Source organism: Narcine bancroftii, chromosome 10 (assembly GCF_036971445.1).
Source record: "Narcine bancroftii isolate sNarBan1 chromosome 10, sNarBan1.hap1, whole genome shotgun sequence".
NCBI lineage: Eukaryota > Metazoa > Chordata > Chondrichthyes > Torpediniformes > Narcinidae > Narcine > Narcine bancroftii.
The window spans coordinates 52,878,386-52,903,425 of NC_091478.1; the positions used below are offsets into that span (position 1 = coordinate 52,878,386).

Consider the following 25,040-nt stretch of genomic DNA (forward strand, 5'->3'; position numbering starts at 1 on the left):
CACCGGGACACATGCGCCAATGAGTAGCAACCGCGGGCGAACGAAGTCCACAGTAACTCTCCACATTTTGCCCCTACACCCAGGCTGTCTGGGCATTCTGACTACGCCCCTCTGACCAATGCACCTTAGGTGGCTGCCTAGTCCTCCGAGTCGTCGCGCCAGAGCCCTGGTCCTGTCTGGCTGCAATATGGTGTTGTACGGTAGCTTCAGAGCATTGGACCAGGTTGAAGAGATGACTGGGGTCTCCTTCCCTCTACTGATCGCAATCATCAGGAGTGTTGCTTAAATAGGGCTGAAAGGATTAGAGAGGACCGTACACAATATCTTTGACCTACTACCATCAGAAAGGAGCATTACAATCAATAATGCAGACAATGAGATTGATGAACAGTCTTCTATAACCGAGAAAATCATGCTAAAATATTCACATATCGTGGCGGTACGCCATTAGGTGAACCGGTCCCGCATGTCACACACGTGGCGGGGCAGCCAGCCAAAATGGCGCCGTCGAGGGTTTCTTCCCGACCCCGCCACCAAACTTAGAAGCCCGTGCTCTGTGGCCCACGTGATGCCCTGATGGCGTCAGGGTCCACCGCACGGTTCTCAGACAGGTCCGGGCTGGGAGCATAAGAACAACCAGGCAGACCTCAATTAATCAGTTTTGCTCACTGAACTCAACCCGTTTGGTTGTGGAGTTATTCAGTAAGCAGACTAGTCATCGCTACAATATATTTATTTTAAATTACATGTTCATGTATATAACTGATTACACTGGACAACATTTTTTTTCATAAGGTTTGCTTCCTGAAAAAATTGGGGATTGTGATAGTCAACTTCAAGCCAAAGATCATTTCAGATTTGCTATATCATGTAGGAAGTTGGAGAAACATTAACTTTGATTGAATTTAGCAGGTTTAATTGCATAATGATGCTGACACATTGCGTTTGTTCAACCGACCTAAAAATGTTTTGCTGCTGATTTTTGTTTGTACTCAGCATCTGTACTCTTGGACTCTGTACCCCCCTCTACAACTGAATCCTTGACTTTCTCATCGGAAGATCACAGTAAGTACAAACTGGAAACAATGTCTCCTCCTCACTGGTCATCAACACAGGGGCACCCCAAGGGTCCGTGCTTAGCCCACTGCTCTACTCATTATACACCCACATCTGTGTGACCAGGTACAGTCCCAATGCCATTTACAAGTTTGCCGACAAAAGCACAAATGGAAATGAGGAAGTGTACAGGAGGGAGATAGATCAGCTCGTTGAATGGTATAATGACAACAAACTTGCGGTCAACATCATCAAAATCAAGGAAATGATTTTGGACTTCAGGAGGAAGTCAGGGGAATCCCTCATCGAGAGGTCAAAAACTTCAAATTCCTGGGTGTCAACATCTCTGAGGATCAGTCTTGGACCCTCCATGTTGATGCAATCACAAAGAAGGCTCGCCAGTGGCTGCACCTGGTGAGGTGTCTGAGGAGATGTCACCAAAGACTCTCATCAGCTTCTTCAGGTGTACCATGGAGAGCATTCTGGCTGGTTGCATTACTGCCTGGTATGGAATCTCCAAACTCTCAGAACAAGAATAAACTCCAATGGTGACATCACAGGCACCAGACTTCACTCCATAGAGGACATCAACATGAGAAAGCAGCCTCTATCCTCAAAACTCCCCACCACTCATGCCATGCCCTCGTCACTCTGCTACCATTGGGGAAAAGATACAGGAGCCTAAAGACAAGCACTCAGTGGCACAAGGACAGCTTCTTCCCCGCTGCTGTCATATTCCTGAATAATCAATGCCAGACACAGAGACAATGTATAATCTCCTTATGGACAGTGCTGGATTTGAACCCAGTCATTGGTGCTGTAATAGTGTAATAGTGTGGTGCTAACAGCTACGTAAAGCATGCTGCCTGTGTTTATATCAGGCGTCAGTCCATGAGGCAGATAAGGGTAAATGCTAGCAGGCTTGTAGTTGGGGTGAGACAAGAACTAGAGTACATGAGTTAAGGATTAAATGTGAGATGTTTAAGGGAACTTCATGCAGAGAATGGTGAGAGTGTGGAACGAGCTGCCACATGAAATGGTGAATGTGGGGTTGATTTTGACATTCAAGAGAAATATGGGATGGGAAGGCAATGGCAATGAGGTTAGAGATGGTGCATGAGATGGTGGCTTGATGGGGTGGGGTGCTGCTGAAGGGGTAAGTAAGTAAGTAAGAGAAGGTCTCTCAGAGCTGTTGTCTTGCCTCAGCTGCAGGACAGTGGAACAATGCAGAATAATAGTTTGGAACAGACTAGATGGGCTAAGGGTCTGTTTCTGTGCCATAGTGTTCTATGGTCCTAAAACCAAAGGAACAGGAGGCAAGTTGTACTGTTAACTCCTTATGCACTGACATCCTGGAGTCATATCAGTGCCATAAAATAGTGCGTAACAGATTTTAAAAAGTCGATCTCTTACCATTTTTATCAGCTCTTCTGAATATCTGGAGAGAGTAAGAACAAATAATTTGGTAAGGTTTGTACACTCTGAAGAAAAAACACTCAAACACATGCTTTGTGATCTGAATCCCCCGAATGCTCTCCGCATCTCATGGCACGTTTCAGAAGTGGACCGTGGCGAAGCACGATAAATGTGCTTACCAACCAAAATCCCTCTTCATGGTTTGAAGTTGCTCCCAAACGATAGTGAATTTATCATTCGTGTCCCGGGGAAGGCAGATTCCAGCTCTCCCCTTCACTCCCGCTCCCTCGCCCTCTGCTATTGACTTCCCTTCTCCCTTTCTGTTCTCATTCTTCATCGGTCTCTCCCGCTCTGAAATTTACCCCTTTCTGCCCCATCATTCTCAGTTCTGTGTATCTGTCTGACTCTCTCTCTCTCTTTATGTATGTGTACACAGATGTGTACCTGTGTCTCCGTGTACGTACGTGTTGTGTGTGTGTGTCTCGCTGTCTCAAATCAATGTCTGTCTGTGTGTGTTTGTATCTCCGTGTGTGTATGTGTGAGAGAGTGAGGTCTCCTCCCTTCGTCTGCCCTTCCCTGAACAAAGTGCTGAGCGAAAGTTGCCCGCTGCCTCTTGGTGCTGGGACACCACCCACCGCTCGCCCACACCCCGCCTGACAGCCGGCTCTGGGAAAGAATCACTTACATCCAGGATGACCGAAATACCCCTCCGCTTGTCGGGGCACGCCGCCTCTTCCTTCACCGAGCCCCTGGTGCCCAACTTCTTGTCGCTCATCCTGGCGAAAACCCAGCGCAGAACGGCGTCCAGCCCGCGGAGTGAGCGCTGACGGGGTGGCTGCCTGGCGAGCGCGGAGCCGAGCCGTCGAGCGCTGTCCGTGCAGTCACGGCTTTCCTCAGCGCACATTTTCACATGCTGCTCACCCGGCTCGACCCTCCCCTTCCTTTCCCTCCCCTCCCCACCCCACCAATGTGCACTCCTTTCCTGAGGGAGGAGGAGAAGGGGGCGAATAAAGGGGGAGAGAGGGAAAAGGTTGAAAGGAGGAAAATGGAGAGGGGGAAATGGGGAGAGAGAGAGGGAGGGAGGAGAAGTGGAGAGCGGGAGAAGGAAAGATGGGGAGAGAAGGGGAGGGAGCAACAAAAAGGGGGAGAGGCTGGGAGAGAAGGGGAGAGAACTGAAGGAGGGAGAGATGGAGGGAGGGAAAGTGCAAGGATGATGGAGGAAGGAGACGGGGTGAAGTGGAAGGGAGAGAAGGGGAGGGTGGAGAGTTGATGGAGAGAGGGACAGAGAGGAAGGGAGGAATGGAGGGGAGAGGAAGGAAGAAAGAGAAAGGTGGAGAGAGAGATGGAGGAAGGGAGATAATGGGTGGGGAGGGAGAGGGGAGAGAAATGGTGGGACAGAAGGGTGGGAGAAAAGGAGAGAGGGGGAAGGAAGCGAAGAAGAGGAGAGGGGAGAGAGGGAGAAGGAAAGGGAGAGGGGGGTCAGGAAGAAGAGAGAGAACGTGGGAGATGAATGGAAAGAGGGGAGGGAGAGAAGAGATTGAGGGAGGGAGAGAGATGGGGTGGGGAAGGGAAGAGGATGGAGGACGTGATGCCGAGTGGTGTGAGAATTGGGGGCGAGGCAGAGAATTAGAAAGAGAGAGTTAGTCCGGCTCTCGCTGCTGCTGCCGCTGTCACAACGGCAGAGATTCCAGGGGGACCCCTGACGGACACGGCCGCATTCTCCAAGAGAGCGTGGTTCCGCACGGCTTAGCAGCTGCTGCAATCGAAGGTGTAGACACAGATGTAATATGGCAGTGGCAATGTACTGAGGGCACGTTGATGTGTGAATGCACATTGGTATCGCATATGTGAGATGGTACATAGAACCCGAGAGCATTACAGCACAGAAACACAGGTCCTTTAGCCTTTTTTAATATTTTATTTATAAATTTTAAATCATATAACATATTGATACAGATATTATATAATTGAGTAAAGCCCCCACCCCAACCTCCCTCATCCACCCCACTTACACCCTCCCTCCTCCCCTTTCACCTACAAAGAAAGGAGATCATCACTTAAAAACAACAATTATCAACTTTTTCAAATCAAGTTTTTAAATACGGGCTCCATACTTTTATAAAAAAATAATATTTATCCTTCAAATTATCCATTATCTTTTCTAAAGGAATACAGGATTTCATTTCAGAATGCCATCTTTGCATTCCTAAAACTAAATCAGATTTCCAAGTAATGGCCAAACATTTTTAAGAAACGGCCAAAGCTAAACGTAAAAATTCAATTTCATACATGGTCAGTCTTAGTCCTAAAGCAAACAACAACGTTCCCTAATAAAAATATTGGACCAAATGGTAAACTCACTTTTAATATTTGCTCCAAATACAATTTAACTTGTATCCAAAAATTCTTAACTTTAGAATGTCAAATTTTAAAAAAAGTACCTAACTCTTGTCCACATCTAAAACACAAATCCAAGGAAATTAAATCACATTTCTTTAATTTTTGAGGGGTTAAGTATAATTGATGTAAAAAAATCATATTGTACTAATCTATATCTTACATTTATCATCTTAGTCATACTATCCTTACACAAATTCCTCCAAAAATTTTCATCTATCTTCCTATTTAAGTCAAATTCCCATTTCATTCTTGATTTATGAACATTTACTTAGGCATTTTATTTTGTAATAAGTTATTTGTTTCTTCCTTAGTAAGTAATAATTCCAAAGCAGCTTGTCCACAAAATTTTAATCTATGTTGTAATTTTCCCAATAAAAAGGTTTTGCTTGATAATAACAAAAATATAACTAACAACTTGAAATTTCTCCTTCATTCGATTAAAAGATACAAACTTCCCTGCTTCAAAACAATCTTCAACTTTTTTTTTAATCCCAATTGATTCCATATCTTTAAAAACTGATTATTAACAGTTAAAATAAAAATTTTTTTAATATAGGGGCATTTTTGCTGAAATTTCTCCTTTTCCACTGAATATCAATTGTGTTCCATATTACAATTAAATGTTTGAAAATTGGTGAATCCTTACCAATTAACAATTTTGAATTCCATTTATAAATAAATTCTGACATAGCCTTCTCATCAATTTGATCTATTCACCCAAATAGAAAGTTTATTGAGGTCAAACATTGCATTAATAAATTTCAATTGTGCAGCTTTATAATAATTCAGAAAATGTGGAAGTTGTAAACCACCTAATTAAAATTTCCAAGTTAATTTCTCCAAGATATCCTATTCATTTTCCACTTCCATAAAAATGTCCCTACAATGAATTAAGACCTTTTAAAAAAAATCGAGTTACTAAACAAGGAATAGATTGAAACAGATAATGAATCCTTGGAAAAATATTCATTTTAATACAATTTAAGGTAATAGTTAAGTCATCCATCTATTTAAATCATCTTTAATTTTATTAAATAATGGAACATAATTATCTTATTTTTTATCAATTCTAATACCTAAATATTAATTTGATTGTATGTCCACTTAAATTGAGCTACACTTTCATATCAATCATAATCTCCTTCTACTAATGGCATAACTTCACTTTTATCCTAATTAATTTTATAACCAGATATTCTCCCATAATCTTGTAACTTTTTATTTAAAGAAATTAAAGAATTTTCAGGGTCTGTTATATAAATCAATACATCATCTGCAAACAAACTAATTTTATACTCCTCCTTATTAACTCTAATTCTTTTAATACAAAAATATTGCCTTATTGATTGTGCCAATGGTTCAATTGCTAAAACAATCAATGCAGGAGATAAAGGACAACCTTGTCTCACTGATCTATTTAATGAAAAAGAAGAAAAAAGTTGTTCATTGGTAACTACTCTAGCCAAAGTATTTCCATATAAAGCTTTAATCCAAATCATAAATATTTGCCCAAATTGAAATTTTTGTAAAACCTTAAATAAATAATTCCATTCTAATCTGTCAAAAGCCTTTTCAACATCTAATGAAAAACTAATGCTAAATCCAATTGAACTAGACAAATTAATTTAGCTATATTATCAGCAGAATATCTTTTTTTTTAATTAATCTCGATTGATCTAAATGAACCAACTCAGGTAAATATTCATTCACTCTGTGACAGTGAGTATAGAGGTATTTGGGAAATAAATTGGGGAAGATTTGTTAGAGCAGGTTACACACAAACACTTTAAAATACAGAATTTTTGCAGGAACTTTTGCAAGAGAGCTCAGACTCATGATGGACTATTTGAAAAGGCTACAAATGTAACAACAGGCAGTGGCAGCTTTGTCTGGAAACCAGAACCTACTGTCTGGAAGGTCATGTGATCTTTCTAGGCAGAGAGCAAAAAAGAGGCTTTGATTTCAGAGAGGATGGAGTGAGAGAGAGCGAGAGAGGAAAGGCACAGACATCGCCTCCAGAGGGACAAGCTGGCAAGCTTTGGAAGACAGCCTTGTCAAAGGAGAGGACTGGCTGTCCAATGTTTCCTTTGGAATAGGAGAAACAGAAAGAAACTCTGTGGTGATCTTAAACAAGAAAAACTCTCTCTCTCTGAAAACCAACAAGAACCCTTCTGAGTGGTTACCATTTACCTATTAAGCACCAAAGCCTGGTGAACTTTATTAATGTTAATGTCTGTGCACAGTACAAGAATTGCCTGCAAACAGTGAGATTGGACTGTGAACCAAAGAACTTCGCTGAACTAACACACACATTACACACACATGCGCTTAGCATTAGAGGGGGGGTTAGTAAGTCAATAGAGGTAAGTGAAAGTTTGATTCTATTTTCATGTTCAAAGATAATTAAAAACAACTTTTGTTTAAGTATCCCTTTGTCGAAGTGCATATCTATTGCTGCTAGGTTTTGGGGTCCTCTGGATTCGTAACAACTCTATTAGGCAAAATTTAGTAACAATCTTATAATCAACATTTAGTAACAATATAGGCCTATAAGACTCTGGTTTTAATAATTCTTTATTTTTCTTAGGTATAACTGTTATTACAGCATTTGAAAAAAATTCTGGTAATGAACAGGTTACAGTCACTTGTTTTAATACTTCCATTAATAAAGTCTTGGCATTTTTGTTAAAAGTCAGACGTAAACCCATCTTCACCAGGAGATTTACTATTTTGCATAGAATTTAAAGCCTTAATAACTTCTTTCAATGTTAAATGGAGAATTTAAATCCTTTTGAGCTTGGCAATTTAAAGATGGAAGTTGAAGCTTCTGTAAAAAAATCATTAATATCTTCTTCATTATTCAATTATCGAGATGAATATAACTCAGTATAATATTCTCTAAAAGAATCATTTATATCCTGTAATTTATAAGTAATTTTCAAACTCTTCTTGACAGCATTAATAGTTCTTGATGCTTGCTCCGTTTACAATTGCAAAACTAATTCCTTATGTGGTCGTTCTCCTAATTCTTAATATTTTTGTTTAGTTCTATCAATTAATTTCTCAGTTCTGTAAGTCTGAATTGAATAATACATTTTTTAATTTATTAATTCCACCTCTTCTTTTCAGAATGCATTTTTTGTAAATTTTTCCCAGAATTACAATTTCCTTCTCTAATTTATCTACTTCCTTAAGATATTTTTAGTCAAATAACATTATTTGGCCTTTTAAATAAGCTTTTAATCATCCCATAAAACAATTTATTATCAACTGAATTAATATTTGTATCTAAATACTATTCACCTCATAAAGTTACAAAATTCTACATTATTTAATAATGATGAATTAAAGCTCCATCTATAAATTGAATCAATTCTATCAAAATTCAATAATAGTGAATGGTCTGATGCAATTCTAGGTTAATATTGTACATATTTAGTCCTTCCTTGTAAATGAGTTGAAAATTTAAAAAAATCTATTCTAAAATAAGAATCAAACCGATAAGAATAAAATGAATAATCTCTATCTCAAGGATTCAATTTCCTCCAAATATCCACTGAATTAAAATCTTCCATTAACATCAATATTTTTTTTCTTTTTCATTAAAGATTTTGTAGATTTATCTAAAATTGGATCCAAACAGCAATTAAAATCTCCATCAATTATTATATTTCCATTTACTTCTACCAAATTAAGAAAAACATCTTGAATAAAATTTTCATCATTTATATCCAAGATTCTGAATGAATCTGACAATTTACCAACACAAATCTACCGACAGATTCAATAACTATTCATTGTAATTTAAATGACAAGTTTTTATTAATTAAAATAGCCACTCCTCATGCTTTTGAATTAAAAGACAAGGCTATAACTTGACCAACCCATTCTCTCTTTAACTTTTGATGTTCTTTCTCAGATGAGTTTCCTGCAAAAAAACAATATCAACTTTCAACTTCTTAACATGATCTAAAACTCGCTTCCTTTTAATTGGATTATTGAGCCCATTCACATTAAACATTACAAAATTCAAACCATGTGTTGCCATAATATAATTTAGAAAATACTCAACTCTCCTCTCCACCCCAGGTCATCCCAGCTCCAAAGATTGAAAGGAAGAAACCCCAAAAATAATAAAAAATAAAAGAAAAATAAAAGAAAATAAAAATCCCAAAAGTGCTGATTAGGTCAGCACTAACTCCCTTAATTATGAGAAGTGGCCCTCGCCACTAGTGGCACAAGGCCTTGGAAGAGTAAAGTGGAAAAAAAAAATCTGCCTCCCCCAGACAGAATATCACAATTTAGTTTTAATCAGACAAGTATGATAAGCTTCTCAAGTTCTGTTAACTTGATCATCATTGATTTCAACTTGAACCTCAGTTGGCTGTCTTCCTGGTGAAGATACTCCCTTCAATTTTTTTTATCCCCTTCCATTTGTTGAGATGAATAACATTGTGTTATTATGAGACAATAAATTAGAAAATTCCAAAGCTTCAGATTCATTAACAAGAAATTTTGCTTGAAATTGTCTATAAAAAAACTTTAAGAACTGCTTAATATCGAAAAGCAAATCTATATCCTTTCTTCCACAAAACTGACTTTGCTGGGTTAAATCTTTTTCTTCTTTTGATAATTTCTTTACTCAAATCTGCATAGAAGAATTCTCTACCATAATCATCTGGATCATTAAAAGGCTTTGTTGTTCCCTTGCTTTTTGAACTGCCATTTTCAAAATTATTTCTCTATCCTGGTAATGTAAACATTTAATCAAAATCGAGCGTGGCGGTTGTCCCGGATGTGTTTTTTTTCCTTAGAGCTCCATGTGCTCTATCGAATTCCAAACCACTTGAAAAATTCTCTGGTCCCAAAATTTCAGGCAGCCAATTTTGAAAAAAAACTGTACTGGATTAGTGCCCTCAAAGTCAATTTTTATTTTATTTCTTCTACTCTGGTTTTCCAATATATCAACTTTTTGCAATAAATCTTTCTTCTGAATTTCCATTGCTGTAAAAGAATCTTCTATATTGTTAACTGTATCTTTATTTTCCCTTGGAATATTTTGATCTCCTCCTTCTTCTGATTTCTCTTCTGGTGATTGTGGCACAAGACTTTCCTCTTCCACTCCTTCTTCTTCTGTAGAAGTTGCCAGTGGTTCTCTGCTTAGCCCTCATTTGACCTGCTACAGTAGAAAAAGTCGGGTCCGCAAACTCCGACTCAATCACTTCCGCGCATGTGGGTTGGTTCTACAGTCATTCCGGTAGTTACTTTCATGCTCCGGCACCATCTTCTCCAGATCCCCGAGAAGGTGGTGCTGGAGTTTGGATTCTTTACTCATGGAGGCTTTGAAAATCGAGGCTGGAGAGGAACCAGGATCGGAGGTTGAGTCTTCAAGGTTGGCCTAGTTTCTTCCATCACTGTAACTCCAATTTTAACTTTTTTTTTTGCAGCCTGTGTTCTAGATTTTTTTGTAGCCACCTTTTAAGACCTCTAAAAGAATTTTAAAGTTATTCAATACTTAAAAAAATTTTTTTTAAAGCAGGTGCTAATTCTGTCAGGAGAGGCATTTTCCACATCTTCTCCCTACGCCATTACGCCACGCTCCCTCCTTCAGTCTATGCCAAACTATTATTCTGCTTTATCCCACTGATCTGCACCCTGTCCATTGCCCTCCATGCCCCTCCCAACCACATACCTGTCCAAATTTTTCTTAAATGTTAAAATTGAACCCACATTCACCAATTCAGCTGGCGGCTCATTCCACACTCTCACCATTCTCTGTGTGAAGAAGTTCCCCCCTCTTGTTCCCCCTAAACATTTCCCCTTTCACTCTTACACCATATCCTTTGGTTTGCATCTCACCTACCCTCAGTGAAAAAAGCCTACCTACATTTACTTTAACTTGAAATACCTCTATTAAATCTCCCCTCATTTTTCTAAGCTCCAGGGAATAAAGGCTTAACCTGTTTAACCTTTCCCTGTAACTCAGTTCCTGAAGTCCCAGCAACGTCCTAGCAAATCTTATCTTTTTTTGATCTTTTTCCTGGCCTCACCAATGTCTTGTACAACTTACCGCAACATCTCAACTCCTGTACTCAATACTATGATTTATGAAGGCCAATATGCCAAAAAGCTCTCTTTACTACCCTATCCACCTGTGACACTACTTTCATGGAATTATGTATCTGTATTCTCAGATCCCTCTATTCAACTGCACTCCTCAGTGCCCGACCATTCACTGTGTATGTCCTTAAGAAGGAAATCAGGATACAGAGAAAAATGAGAACAAGTTAAAATGATTGGTTCTTTATCTACATCCACAATCTGTTTGCAACAAGCAAAATAAATTAATGGCACAATTAAGATAAATAGAGTAAAATCCTAGTTATCTGAAATTCAAACAATCGGCAAAAAATTGAAGAAAATTTAAAAAAAAAATGAAATCAGGAAGGTTGAAAAAAGACATGAGGTTGCTTTGGCAGACAGTATGAAGGAAAATCCTAAGGGTTTCTACAGGTATATTAAGAGCAAAAGAATAGTGAGGGATGAAATTGGTCCCCTTGATCAGAATGGTTGCCTATGTATGGAGCCAAGAGAGATGGGTGAGATCTTAAATTAGGTTTTTTTTGCATCAGTATTTACTTAGGAAAATGGCACAGAGTCGTGGGAGTAAGGAAAACAAGCAATGGTTTGTTCTTCCAAACTTGTCTGCATTAAATTCCATCTGCCATTTTTCACCCCATTTTTTCAAGCTGCAAGCTTTGAAAGCCTTTATTGCTGTTCACAATTCAAGATTTAAGATCCTTGAATCTCATTCAAGATCAAGATTCTATTTATTATCATAGTAATAAAAGAGTGTCATATTACATGAAATGCAAGACAAACAGATTCACCACTGGCAGGAATTGCCTAATTTGTAAATATCTGAAAAATGACCTGCGGGTTCCATGGGTTCCTCACCTCGAGTCGCCTCATGCACTGGTGTGGTGAAAAGCATTTTCATGGATGTATGGACTGGCCAGTCCGAACCTCCCCTAACCTTTCCTAACCCCTCCCTTGGCTCCTCCCCAGATTTCCCAATAAAGGCTGGCGCGCCCGGTCTTGCCCCCTCTTGCTCCTATACCTGGAAACTTGGCCAAGTCGTGTATCAGTAATGCTCAGGTTTTTGGTAATTAGAGCCGTTTAATCACTCCATCATGTCGATGTGATTATTGTGTGCTCCACATCAGGTCCCTCAGTCGCAGAGCCCCTCACTGGTCCGCATCTTTGTGTCATCTGCAAATTTGCTGATCCAATTTACCACATTATCATCCAGATCATGAACATAGATGACAACAACGATGGTCCCAGCACTGCTCTCTGAGGCACACCACTAGTTACAGACCTTCAGTCTGAGAAGCAGCCATCCACCACCACTCTATCTCCTAAAGAGCCAATGTCAATTCCAATTTACTACATCACCATGAACACTGAGCATCTGAACCTTCCTGACTAACTTCTCATGTGGAAGTTTGTCAAAGGCCTTACTAAAGTCAATGCAGACAACTTTCACAGCATTTCTTTCACCAGCTTTCCTGGTAACCTCCTTGAAAAACTCAATCAGTTTGGTTAAACACGGCCTACTATGCATAAATCCATGTTTGCTATCTCTAATCAGTCCCTTGCTATCAAGTACTTGTCTATCCTATCACTTTGACACCTTCCAATAATTTACCTACTACTGATATCAGGCCCATAATTTCCCAGGCTATTTTTGGAGACTTTTTTTTTATAAAACGGAACAAATTTTTCTACCCAAATTTGCTTTAAAATAGCAAGCACTTCCTCCTCTTTAATCTGTATGGGTTCCATGACCTCACTGCTTGTTTTCCTTACTCCCATGACTCTGTGCCATTTTCCTAAGTAAATATTGATGCAAAAAAACTACAGGCAACATATCCTCCAGGATACTTCATTTCTCCCGCAGAACCTCTTATCTGTTTCCCTAACTATGGAATCCCCTATCACTACAGCCCACCTCTTCTCCTCCATTCTCTTCTTAGCCACAGGACCAGACTCCGTGCCAGAGACCTGATCACCATGGGTTGTCCCTGGCAAGGTCCTTCCCCCCCACCCAACAGTTTCCAAAATAGTATACTTGTTATTGAGGGGTACAGCTGTAGGGGTGCATTTGATTATCTTTGTGTTATGGCCTTGTGTATCTCATTGTCTGTCTATGAATCATTATGTGTCAGATGTGCTAGATGGAAGTTGTGGTTTGCATCTCTGTCAGTGTGAGTCTGAGTCTATGTATCCGAGTTAACATTTGTTATTTGTATGTGTACTTACATGTCGAGTTACAGCACAGAAACAGGTCCCACTATAATCCTCATGAATCGTTCCTGCACCTTCTGGCAACTTACTCTGACAATAAATCTGAAACTCCAAGTCTCACCAACGTCTTGTAACATGGCATCCCTGCTCCTGCACTTACTGCCTTGACCAAGTGTGCCAAATGCCCTCTTCACCACCCTGTCTCCACTTCCATGAACTCTGCCCCTGTACGCCTGTGACTCTCTGTTCCACAATAGTATGCAGGACCCGACCATTCACTGTGTACATCCTGTCCTGGTTTAACCTTTCAAAATGTAACTCCTCATACTTATCCCAGTCACAGTTAGCGGGACCAGGGTTCAAACCCAACACTGACTGTATTGTTATGAGCTCAGATGGTTGTGACAAAAATGTACTAACATCCATTGCTGCACCAGAGGCAAAAGATCCAGTGGGTTAAATGTGGGATGGAACTTGGAGGCAGGGAGGTACACAAGTGGGTCATTAAGGTTGGAGGATATCTGCTTGGGGAAACAAAAAAACAGAGGTGGATCAGGAGGGGGGAGCGAGAGCGAGAGTGAGAGCGAGAGAGAGAGAGAGCCAAAATACCCCAATGTAAAGCCGTATATTCTACCCCTATGCAACTGTAGAGAGGCCACCTGAAAGATCAGGAGGCACCTCCGAGTTGCACTTTGTAACCCTCTTCCGGGAGGGATAATCGCTGGAGCACTGAAGTCTCCCTAAGCACCTGAATGCAGCTGCCTGAAAGCGGCTGCTAAGGGGATGAGAATCAGCTGGCAAATACCTGAGAGCCCCTTCCCCACTGCCCCTGCCCCCTGGTGTGGGACGTCAGCACCGGCCACCTCAGCGCTCACAGCCCGTGCCAGCTGCCCCAGTGCTGAAGTCTTGCGCTGGCCACCCCAGCCCTAACATCCTGCAGGGACAGGAGCCGGATTGCACCCCAAGGCACCTCATGTGCAGCTGTCTCTTTGTAGAGCGTGTCAAAAGAACCAAAGACTTGTTGATCCAAACCAAGTCTTTTATTAACTAAAAGACCGGGGCATATCACAAGAAGGTCGACCAGTCCAGAATGACCTGGTCTGGCTAGGAGCAACCCTTTAAGACCTGCCAGTAGGCATGGCTACACTCTCAGCCAATCACAGTCATCCTACACTACAATCTGTACATATGTACATATACACATTGGTGATAGAATCTGTACTATCACATTCACCCCTTCTTTGAGAACTGACGCCGGGGTGGATGGAGGTTAAGGGGTGTACCGGTAAGGGGGCCTGACCATCTGACGTGCCCGCCATAGCGCCGGGATTGGGGTCGCCGAAGTCGTGTGGCCACTGCTTCGCTAAATTCCCCAACGGCATTGTTGACAGACTGGCCTGAGCTGGTGGGGTGGTGCTGGTCCCTCATTTCAAGTACATGAGCTGGTGGAGAAGGAATAGGGGGAGGTTCGGTTAAAAGCACTGCTGCGCCTGATCCACTTTGGGCTAGGTCCCTTACCGAGACTGTGTCTCCCACCATCTGGGTACTCAACGTAGGCATAATGCAGGTTTGCATGAAGCAGAGTCACTCAGTCAACCAAGGGGTCATTCTTTGAGTACTGGACGTGGCGTCATAAGAGGATCGGACAGGGAAACGTGAGCCATGGTCATTCCCGATTCGGATTTCCTTGGGAAAGAGAATATCCTTTCATGGGGGGTGGCATTGGTCGTGGTGCATAGGAGGGAGCGGATGGAGTGTAGGGCACTAGTGAGCATGTCCTGCCAGCGAGAGGTGGGGAGACCTTTGGACCAGAGGGCAAGCATAACTGCTTTCCAAACAATGGCATTCTCTCTTTCGACTTGCCTATTACCATGTGGGTTATAGATGGTGGTCCTGCTTGAAGCAATACCACACTCCAGAAGGAATAGCCGCAGCTCTGCGCTCATAAACGAGGACCCCCTGTCACTGTGGATGTAATTGGGGTATCCGAAGATGGCGAAGATGCTGTGCAGGGCCTCTATGACTGAGGAGGCAGTCATGTCCGAGCAGGGCACAGCAAACAGGAAGCGGGAGTACTCGTCGATGGCTGTAAGGATGTAGGTGTTACGATTGGTCAATGGTAGGGGCCGCTTGAAGTCTACGCTGAGACGTTCAAAGGGGCAGGTGGCTTTGATGACGTCGGTGTTCTCTGGACGGAAGAAGTGGGGCTTGCACTCAGTGCACACTGGGCAGGCTCGGGTCATGGAGCGAATCTCCTCGACTGTGTAGGGCAGGTTGCGAGCCTGTCCAGTTGTATGTTGGCGCAAGTCCCCCTGGAGACCGCATCTGGTGGGTTGTTGAGTTTACCTGGCCGATACAGTATGTCATAATTAAAGGTGGAGAGCTCGATTCTCCACCTGGTGATTTTGTCATTCTTGATCTTACCTCGCTGGGTATTGTTAAACATGAAGGAGACCGCACATTGGTTGGTCAGCAGTGTAAAGTGCCTGTCAGTGAGGTAGTGTCTCCAACGACGTACTGCTTCGACTATGGCCTGGGCCTTCTTCTTGACAGAGGAATGTTGGTTCTGGAGAAGGCGGCTACTGGCCGGCCGGCCTGGTTCAAAGTGGCTGCCAGTGCAAAGTCGGACGCATCGGTCTCAACTTGGAATAGAATGGACTCGTCGATGGCATGCAGCATTGCAGCAGCGATGTCTGATTTGATGCAGTTGAAGGCCATTCTGGCTTCGGTTGACAGGGGGAAGGAGGTGGACTTGAAGTGTGGCCATGCCTTGTTGGCATAGAGTGGAACCCATTGGGCATAGTAAGAGAAAAAGCCCAGGCAGCGTCTGAGTGCCTTCTGGGTATGGGGGGGGGGGGGCAAGTCCATGAGGGGACGCATGCGGTCAGCGTCCAGCATGACCACCCTGTTCTCCACCACACAACCTAGAATTGCGAGCCGAGTGGTCCGGAAGGCACACTTGTCGAAATTGTAGGTCAAGTGCAGCTGAATTGCAATCTGAAAAAATTTCTCAAGGTTGGCATCATGATCCTCCGTGTCATGGCCGCAGATGGTGACATTGTCCAGATACGGGAAAGTAGCAGTCAGCCCGTTCTGGTCCACCGTCCAGTCCATTTTCCATTGGAAGACCACGATGCCATTTGTGACCCCAAAGGGCACCCTGAGGAATTGATATAGCCGCCCATTCACTTCGAAGGCCGTGAAACGTTGGTCTTCTTGGCAGATTGGCAGCTGATGATAGGCCAAACGTAAGTCAATGGTGGAAAATACACAGTATTGGGCGATCTGATTCACCACATTCATGATCCATGGAAGGGGATACGCACCCAGAAGCGTAAAGCGATTGATAGTCTGGTAATAGTTAACCACCATTCGCAGCTTCAACAACCACCACCTGGGCCCTCCAGGGACTCAAGCTAGGTTCGATAATACCCTCGTCCAGCAGTCTGCGCACCTCGCTTGTGATAAACTTCCTGTGTTCATAAGTATATTGCTGGCTTTTGGGGGCCACAGGTTTCCAGCCAGGGTGATGTTTGCGAAAAGCGGAGCATCTCAGAGGGTGGAAAGACTACAGCGTGAGGCTCCCCAAAGTGCAGGTAAACGGTTTGAAATTGGCACTGAAAATCCAGTCCCAACAGTGCAGGGGCGCACAATTGGGGAAGAACTAATAGTTTGAAGTCTGTGAACGATATGCCCTGGACTTTCAGGGTCGCCACGCAGAACCCCTTTACCCCAGTCCAGTGTGATCTGGTCGCTAATGAAATTCTCTGTGCAGTGGGGAGAATAACCAGTCCGCAACGGTGGGGCAGCTCTGGATGGATAAAACTGTCAGTTGACCCTGAGTCAAATAAGCAATTGGTATAGTGTCCATGCACTTTAATCAGTTCCATTGCTTTTATGAGGGGATGGGGGAAGTCCTGGTCGAGGGTTACTGATGCAGAGACTTGTAATGGGGACAGTGGAGTCCTGCGTGATGACGTCATGCAAACAGTTGGGCCTGAAGAGACAGCATTGCTGCCTGCAGCCTGCTGGGGGCGTCGGGCAGTCAACGGTAAGTGTTGGGGGTTGCTGCTTGCTGTCGGCAGTGGGGCGGTAGGCGGCAGCGGGTCCCCAGTCGGCACCCGCGGCGGGTCCCCGGTCAGCAGCGTCGGTCGCAGTTGCAGGTACCTGGTCAGCTGCCTTGGTGGTGGCGAGTCCCCAGCTGGTAGCAGTGGCAGGATCCCAGTCGGCAGTGGCGACGCGTTCCTGGTCGGCGGCGGCAGGATCCTGGTCAGTGGTGAGGGTGGGTTATACCTTCTGTGCTCAGCGTCTGCCCCGTGACATCAGGCGCTGCCGCGTGGTGAAGCCCTCCCTCTCATTGGATGAGAGCTCTGAAGAAGAAGTGTTTGAAATGGAGGGTGGCAATTTGGCTTCACACAAAGCACTGTGTTTATTTTGGAGCGACGGACTATAGCAAAGTGGCCGATTTTAAGGCACTTCTGGCACCTGGCTTTTCTTGCCAGGCACTGGGACCTGCTGTGCTTGTTCCTCCCACAGAAATAACACTTTGGAGTTGCATCAGGCAATATAGCGGCAGCCGACAGGCCATCGGTGTGCCGGGGGGGTAGTAGGGTAGAGGGAGGGCATCCTACTCATATCAGAGTATGGGATTCAGCCCTGAGAGTACATGTCCATACCTAAGACCGCAGCCTCCATAGTTTATGCGATCTGGATCATGTCCTCTAGGTTTTCTCCCCTGTGCTCTAGCAGGCGCTGCCTCAACTCATTCGATCGAACCCCGGCCACATAGGCATCCCTGTTCTATCTGTGCAGGCACAGTCCCTGTCCATTGCCTAAATATAAGCTCTGCAGGACTCCCCGGGCTGTTGCCTCCTTGTAGCAAGTACCGAGCATAAATCCTGTTCACTAGTCGCTCGTAGAGCCCTTTCAGCACCTTCATGGCTGCGGCGTAAGTGGCCACATCCTGGAGACTCTGGTAGACTCTCGGGGACACCATAGTCATCAATATTAGTAGTTGATGGCTGTCCTTTAACACGGCAGGGTCAGAGAGCTGTAAGTATGTTTCGAAGCATCTCACCTAGTGCTTAAAGTCATTCGAGGCTGTAGCTGTCAATGTCGATGTCAAGGCGTTCCAGCCATGGCAAATGCTCCATCCCTTCAAAACCTTTTAGTTAATAAAATTGAAGAGCATGTCGAAAGAACCAAAGACTTCTTGATCCAAACCTAGGCTTTTATTAACTAAAAGACTGGAGCATATCACAAGTAGGTCGACCAGTCCAGAATGACCTGGTCTGGCTTGGAGCAATCCTTTAAGACCTGCCAGATGGTGTGGCTACACTCTCAGCCAATCACAGTCATCCTACACTACAATCTGTACATATACATATTGGTGATAGAATCTGTACTATCACACTCTTTCAGGTGGCCAGCGCTGCGCTTTTAGCGCTGCCACCTGAACGACCATTCCACAGGTCTGAATCTGCTTCTGCAGGTGGATTCTTGGTGGAGAATACACCTGAAAGTGGCTAGGAAGAGAGACGGGGTGGGGGGGAGGTGGTACGGGAGAGTCAATGTTCTCCCCATTGGGCTATGGCCTGCACAAGCAGTGGAGGAGAACTAAAATGGTAGGTAGGTGAGGGGAGCTGAGAGATGAAAAATGGGGGTGTTCTCCAAACCAGTCACCTCACTGCCATCAGAATTTGCCAAATGTTTTTCACAGACCCCAAACCTCAGATCAGACATCCAAATATCCCACTCAGCTCCAGGTGCTTGGAATCTTGGCCCTTCTCTGATCTATCCCAACATAGAAAACAGCAAGAGGAGCCCCGCGATGTGTGGAGTTCAACTGGAGTTTCTGCCAACCCATCCAATGAACTCCTATCAGGTTTCTTCCCAGGAAAGGGACCAGTTCTCTGTCACAGTCGACCCTGTGCTCAACACACACATGTTGGGGAACATGAAGTCAAGTAGCAAAATTAATACATTTTCCAATTCCAGGTGGTCACTTCCTGGATCTGATTCCTCTGTTTCCACCTGCCCTCCAATTTCTCTCACAATCTCTTCTCACTGCTATGTTTGGGAAGAAGGTACAGAAGCCTCAAGCCTCAATGTTCAAGAACAGTTTCTTCCCAACAGCTATCAGGCTCTTGAACACATATCAGGGGCAGCTCCGACTGAAGGACAGTCTGCACTATTTCAACTCACTTTTTTACATTTAGATTACTGTGAATATTTAAATCCATCTGATGTATTTATTGTCTCTTTTTATTTAATTAATTGAGCTTACTTGAGCTTTTTCTGTTTGCAGCAACAAGCAGAGATTTTGGGGCACGTATGCATAACTGCAAAGTTGTTTTCATCATGAACAGTCAGAACTTGCATACATGGAAACGTGCAGGTGTACAGGCACTCCCCGGAGTACCAATGCCCGACCTACATACACAGGACAGCTGGGAGAAAGGCAGATGACTGGGGATTGGTTTACCTTCGTATTCCTGTCTGGCCATGGCCTCAAGCACTGCCGAACCAAGGCCAGACATAAACTGGAGGAACAACACCTATATTCTAGTTGGGGACCTGCTTATACCTAACGAAGGACACAGGTCCGAAATGTTGGTCCCCCTTCACTCCCTGTGGCTGCTGCGTGACCTGCTGAGTTTCTCTAGCACTTTTGTGTGTCGCAGTCAAGCAATTCTTAGATCTATCCTACCACAAAAAATGATGGCGGCACCTGGTGTTCCTAAACCGTCTGATCTTGGAAGTGAAGCAGGCTCAGGACTGGTCGGTACTTGGAGGGGAGACCATCCAGGAATACCAGGTGCTGTAGGTTTCTGTGAGGAGCGCTGGATAAAGTGACAACTCTGTGTCTGCCTTACGGTAGACAAAGTTAAAGAATTTCCTGCATGTTATTTTCTAAATGTAGTATGACATGAAAATAATGGAACCTTTATTTACATCCCATAATCTGGCATACTTTCCTCATTACTGCATTTGAAACAGCTCGCTGTGACATTTCTCCATAAAGTCAGGTCTGTTTGATGGTCTCTGGGTTAATTAGTAAATCCCTGCAGTGTTTGAAAGGTTGAATATGGAGATTAAAGTCCCTTCACTCCTCACCACCTGCCGGTCTTCCTGTCTCTTTGTCCCTCAAGGGACATTAAAAATATTCTCAATTTGAAATAAACAACAAAAATAAACAAGTGGAATGAATCTAATTTGGCTCAGGCTTGTTTGAGTAATGCTGGGCAAATGGTGTACTTCAAAGAAAAAAAATATTCAGCTTTAACTGGGCAGAGCTCAAGGTGAGGAAACTGCAAATGTGGTCACGGCTGAAAAAGTCCTGTCCAGAACCTTGTGCCAGCAAAGAACCATCTGTTGAAATGGTGCATGGAAGGTGCAAGGTGATGTGGCTCCGTACACCCTGACATTTGGTTCTGGGTTTCTGAAGTGTATGTGTGGTAACCAGCCAATTATGCAAAGCAGAATCCCATTAAAGTGGCAATGAGATCACTGGCTAGATCTGGTTCCGCACAATAGCTGATGTGGAAGGCTAGATCGCATGGGATCCAAGGTGAAATAGCAGAACGGAGAGAGAATTGGCTTCGTGGAAGAAAGCAGAGAGTGATGGTTGAAGGTTGTTTTGCAGTCTGGAGGCCTGTGACTAGTAGTGTACCACAGAGTTCAAAGCTGGGCCCATTGCTCTTTGTCAACTGTATGAATGATTTAGATAAAAACATACAGGATAAGCAAGTTTGCAGATGATAGGAAAGTTTCTGGTGTTGTTACGAGTGAAGACAGTTGTCAAAAAGTTACAATAGGATTTTGATCGGTTGCATAGAGGAACAAGGGTTGATGGAAATTAATACAGAGAAATGTAAGGTGTTGTATGTTGGGAGGTCAAACATGGGTAGGACCTAGTACACAGTGAATGGTAGTGATCTGGGGAGTGTTATAGAGCAAGGGGCCGTGGAGTACAGGCACAGAATACCTTGACAGTGGCGTCACAGGTAGATACATTGATTAAAAAGACTTTGGGCACATTGGCCTTCATTTATCAGAGTATTGTTTTGAAGTTGAGAGCTCATGTGGCAGTTGCCTAAGACGTTGGTGAGACTCCGTATGGAGTAATGTGTACAGTTTTGGTCACCGTGCTACAGGAAAGATGTTGTCGAGCTGGAGAAGATTTACGACGATGTTGCCAGGACTTGGGGCCTGAGTTACAGGGAGAGGTGGAGCATGCTGGAGTTTTATTCCTTGGAGCACAGGAGGATGAGGGTGATCTCATGGAGGTGGACACTCGTGGCATTGGTGCGATTGGGCTACCCGACCGGCAGTGAAGCTGGAGGTGACATCATTGAGAGAGCAGAAGTGATGTCTTCGGTGTGGGCGGAAGTCATCCGGAGGAAGATGGCGGTGAGCACACTGCAGCAGTATGGGTTGGTGGCTGGGCCGGACGTGATATCAGCGGCAAGGGTGGAAATGATGGGGTGAGTAATGGCGTCACCCGGTGGTGGCGTTCGGGAGGGCTCCCAGCTGGTCGCGGAGGGCTGTAGCCTTCCTGACGGTCCTGGAAAGGCACACCTTGGTGAAGTGGCCTTTCTTCCTGCATCGGGAGCAATGCAAGTTCCTCACTGGGCAGCCTTTGCGGGATCGCCTGCCTGACCCACATCGGGACCCACAGTACTTACAGGGGCGAGCTGCATCGGCAGCTGAGATCATCTCTTCCACATAGGGCCCTTCGGCGACAGTGGTCTTTTGCATTTGCCAGGCTGGAGGTTGGGGGAGTCGGGCATCGAAGACCTCTGCATGATGACCTCCAGGCTCCAAGGAGTGGACTACCTCCATTGTCCTGGTAAGTGAGGCAATGTTTTCCTCCAGCAGCTTCTATTGGGCACTCCTTGAGCGCAGCCCTCGCACGCAGGCATCCCAGATCAGTCGCTCCACTTCCCCTTCGATCACCATGGTCTGGGCCAGGCATGGGCAGGCTAGCTCACGCAGGACCCCCAGATAGGCATCTGCCGTCTCACCTGGCTGCTGGACCCTGATGCTGAGCAGGTATGGGGCGTAGACCACGTTTGTCGGGGGCTTGTACATGGTCTCCAGGACGACCGTCACAAGTTCATAGTCTGTGCAGTCCTTGATGGCCTGGAAAGCTCATTGGCCCAGCTTGGTGCAGAGCCCCATGAGCTGTTTCTGGTTGGTGTTGATCACCTCAGTCTGTGTTAGGATGATCACCTCAATTGCATGCTTCCAGATCTTGAAGCAGGCCTGGGCATCCAGGTGTTGGGGCTTGGAGTCAGCCCCTTAGGTGGTCTTCCTGCAGGTACAGAGATTGCCCCCTGCAGTCGGCTGGTGGTCGTATCACCACACTGTGTGCAGTTTTATTTTTGCTCTGCTAGTGGTAATTCCCCTGCGCCCAGAGAAAAAAGGAATCTCAGGGTTGTATGTGATGTCATGTCTGACAATAAACCTGAAATCTGAAATCTGGATACATGGATAGGATGAGCTTAGAGGGAATTTTAAAAAAATGTAGACATATGACATTGTAACAGACCCTTTCGGACCACAAGCCAGTGCTGTCCAAATATATCCAGTTGACCTATGAATCCAGTCCAGGGCACCTGGGGAAAACCCCCCACAGTCACAGGGAGAATGTATAGAGCTCTTACAGGCAATGCAGGATTCGAGCCCCTCACAACATTGTGCTAACTGCTACGCCAACCAGGCTTCTCAGTTTGGATATTGGCCTAAGGCAGGGAGGTGGGATGTGTGTGTGGGTTGGACATTTTGGTTGGAGTGCGCAGGTTGGGCAGATGGACCTGTATGCACACTTGACAATTCACTTTTAGTGAAAATCAAAATCAGTGCCATTGGTAAAACAAATGAAAGAGTTTGATATGACCACTCTCACTCTCTGTCTTACCCCCTCTCTACCTTATGAGGCTTTATCAAGTTGAGGGACACAGGTAGGACAGATCGTCAACGTCTTTAGACTGAGAGGGTAAGGTGAGGGGGCAGATTTAGAGGAGACCAGAGGGGTAAGGCTGCCGGAAAGGTGTTGGAGGTGGACACAGTTCCAGTATTTAAAGGTCTGGACTGGAAAAGCGAAGGGCCATACTGAGTTGACTCAGCCCAATGGGATTGGTGTCGATGTGCATGGACAAATGGGCTCTACAGGTCTACGAGTCTTTGATTCAGTAACCAAGTGATGGAGGCAGTTATGTCAGAAACACAGATAAATCCATGGATGAGAGGGGATTGGAAGGGTGTGGGATTAATTTGGGCAGGTGGGATGGGCTGTTTTCCTGCACTCAGACTCTGTGACTCCTTATCTCCTCTCTGGCCTGCTCAGCCTAGGGACATCTCTGGTGTTGGGGAACCCCCTGCCCTCTCACACACTGACCTTCCTCTTGGTTGTCCAGATGTTTCACCGTCAGTTGTCTCAGGACAACCCCCTACAACTTCCCTCCACCCTGCCCCTACCCACCGATCCCATCCCTGTGAGGGGCTGACAGCTGTTAGTTCCCAGTCTGGCAAATTGCCAGGACGAACAACTCATTCCATCCCCCAAACACTTTGCTGTCTTCATCACAAGGGTGTAAGGGGCAATGTTTAAAGGGAACATTAGGGGGAACTTCTTCACGCAGACAGTGGTGGGAGTGTGGAAAGACCTGCCAGCTGAAGTGGTGAATGTAGGCTTGATTTTGACATTTCAGAGAAGATTGGATAGATCCATAGATGGGAGGGATAGAGAGTTATGGGTATGAGAGAGAGAGAAGGGTTAGATTGATGTGGGGTAGGTTTACATAGATCGGCATAACATCGTATGTGGAAGTCTTCTCTTTTCTATGTCGGTATTATTGTCATTTAGATAGATATTGGAAATGGAAAGGATGGTTTTAGAGGGATATGGGCTAAACACAGGCAGGTGGGGCGAGTGTGAGTAGGACAAGTTGGTTGACCCAAAGGCCCTGTTTCCATCCTGTCTGACTCCATGTCTCTTAGTCTATGAAAATGCACACCCACTCTCTCATGGCCCCTGGTCCTGGAGTGATGAGGCACAGTTCACAGGCACCTGTGTCAGCATACATAGCAATTTAATTTTTAAGGTAATTCCTAGGTACAGCATGGTAATAGGGTCTTCAGGCCCTTGAGCCCACATGCCCAAATACATCCATGGTTGATTAACCAACCAACTCTGTATGTCTTTGAAAACCAGAGCACCTGGAGGAATATATTGATGCTCCTCAGATCTAAGACAGTGCTGAATACAATAGTTCAGGAAGAGAGAAATCTGGGAACTACAGGCAGTAAGGTAAGCTGGAGGTGCTAGTTGAGAAGGTGTTGATGGTTATTTGGGAGCAGATAACGTGAGCATACTGAGTCAACATGATTTTATCAAAGGGAAAGGGCATTTGGCCAACTTATCAGAGCTTTCCAAGTTTTGGGCAAACTTGTGTTTCACTCTCTGATTGTCAGAGGCTGAGGGGAGATGATGGAAAGTGGCAGACAGAGTTTAATCCGGGTAAATGTGAAGTGATGCACTTTGGAAGATCAAACTTGAAAGCAGAGGATTCTTAACAGTGTGGAGGAACAGAGAGATGTTAGGACCCAGATCCATCAATTCCTCAAGGTTGCTGCACAAGTTGGTAGGGTGGTAAAGAAAGTGTGCGGTGTGCAGGCCTTCTTTCATTTGGGGTTCAGTTTAAGAGTCGTGAGGTATTGTTGAAGCTCTATGAAACTCTGGTTAGACCACACTTGGAGTATTGTGTTTCGATCTGGTCACCTCATTACATGAAGGATGTAAATGCTTTAGACAGGGTGCAGAGGAGATTTACCAGAATATTGCCTGGACTGGA

General features: G+C 44.4%; 1 protein-coding gene and 1 long non-coding RNA gene across 8 annotated transcripts in view; one reads left to right on the forward strand and one right to left on the reverse strand.

Annotated features, from left to right (window-relative positions):
- The window catches only part of necab2 (N-terminal EF-hand calcium binding protein 2), a 73,344-nt gene extending 69,924 nt beyond the window's left edge, over nt 1–3,420 (reverse strand). For 3 of the 7 annotated variants that reach the window (XM_069900933.1, XM_069900932.1, XM_069900931.1), the window contains exons 1-2: nt 3,158–3,416; nt 2,470–2,494 (exon numbers count right to left, since the gene is read on the reverse strand). In XM_069900933.1, the coding sequence (XP_069757034.1) occupies nt 2,470–2,494; nt 3,158–3,376 (244 nt within the window). In that variant the 5' untranslated portion in view covers nt 3,377–3,416. Of the gene's footprint in view, nt 1–2,469; nt 2,495–2,651; nt 3,031–3,157 lie in introns of those variants that run through there. The other 4 variants (XM_069900934.1, XM_069900938.1, XM_069900937.1 and 1 more) reach the window with 4 other exon arrangements.
- Nucleotides 999–20,300, forward strand: LOC138744571 (uncharacterized). The gene is made up of 2 exons (XR_011345630.1): nt 999–1,065; nt 19,490–20,300. It is a non-coding gene; the product is annotated as an uncharacterized lncRNA (long non-coding RNA).
- The last annotated feature ends 4,740 nt before the right edge of the window (nt 20,301–25,040 follow it).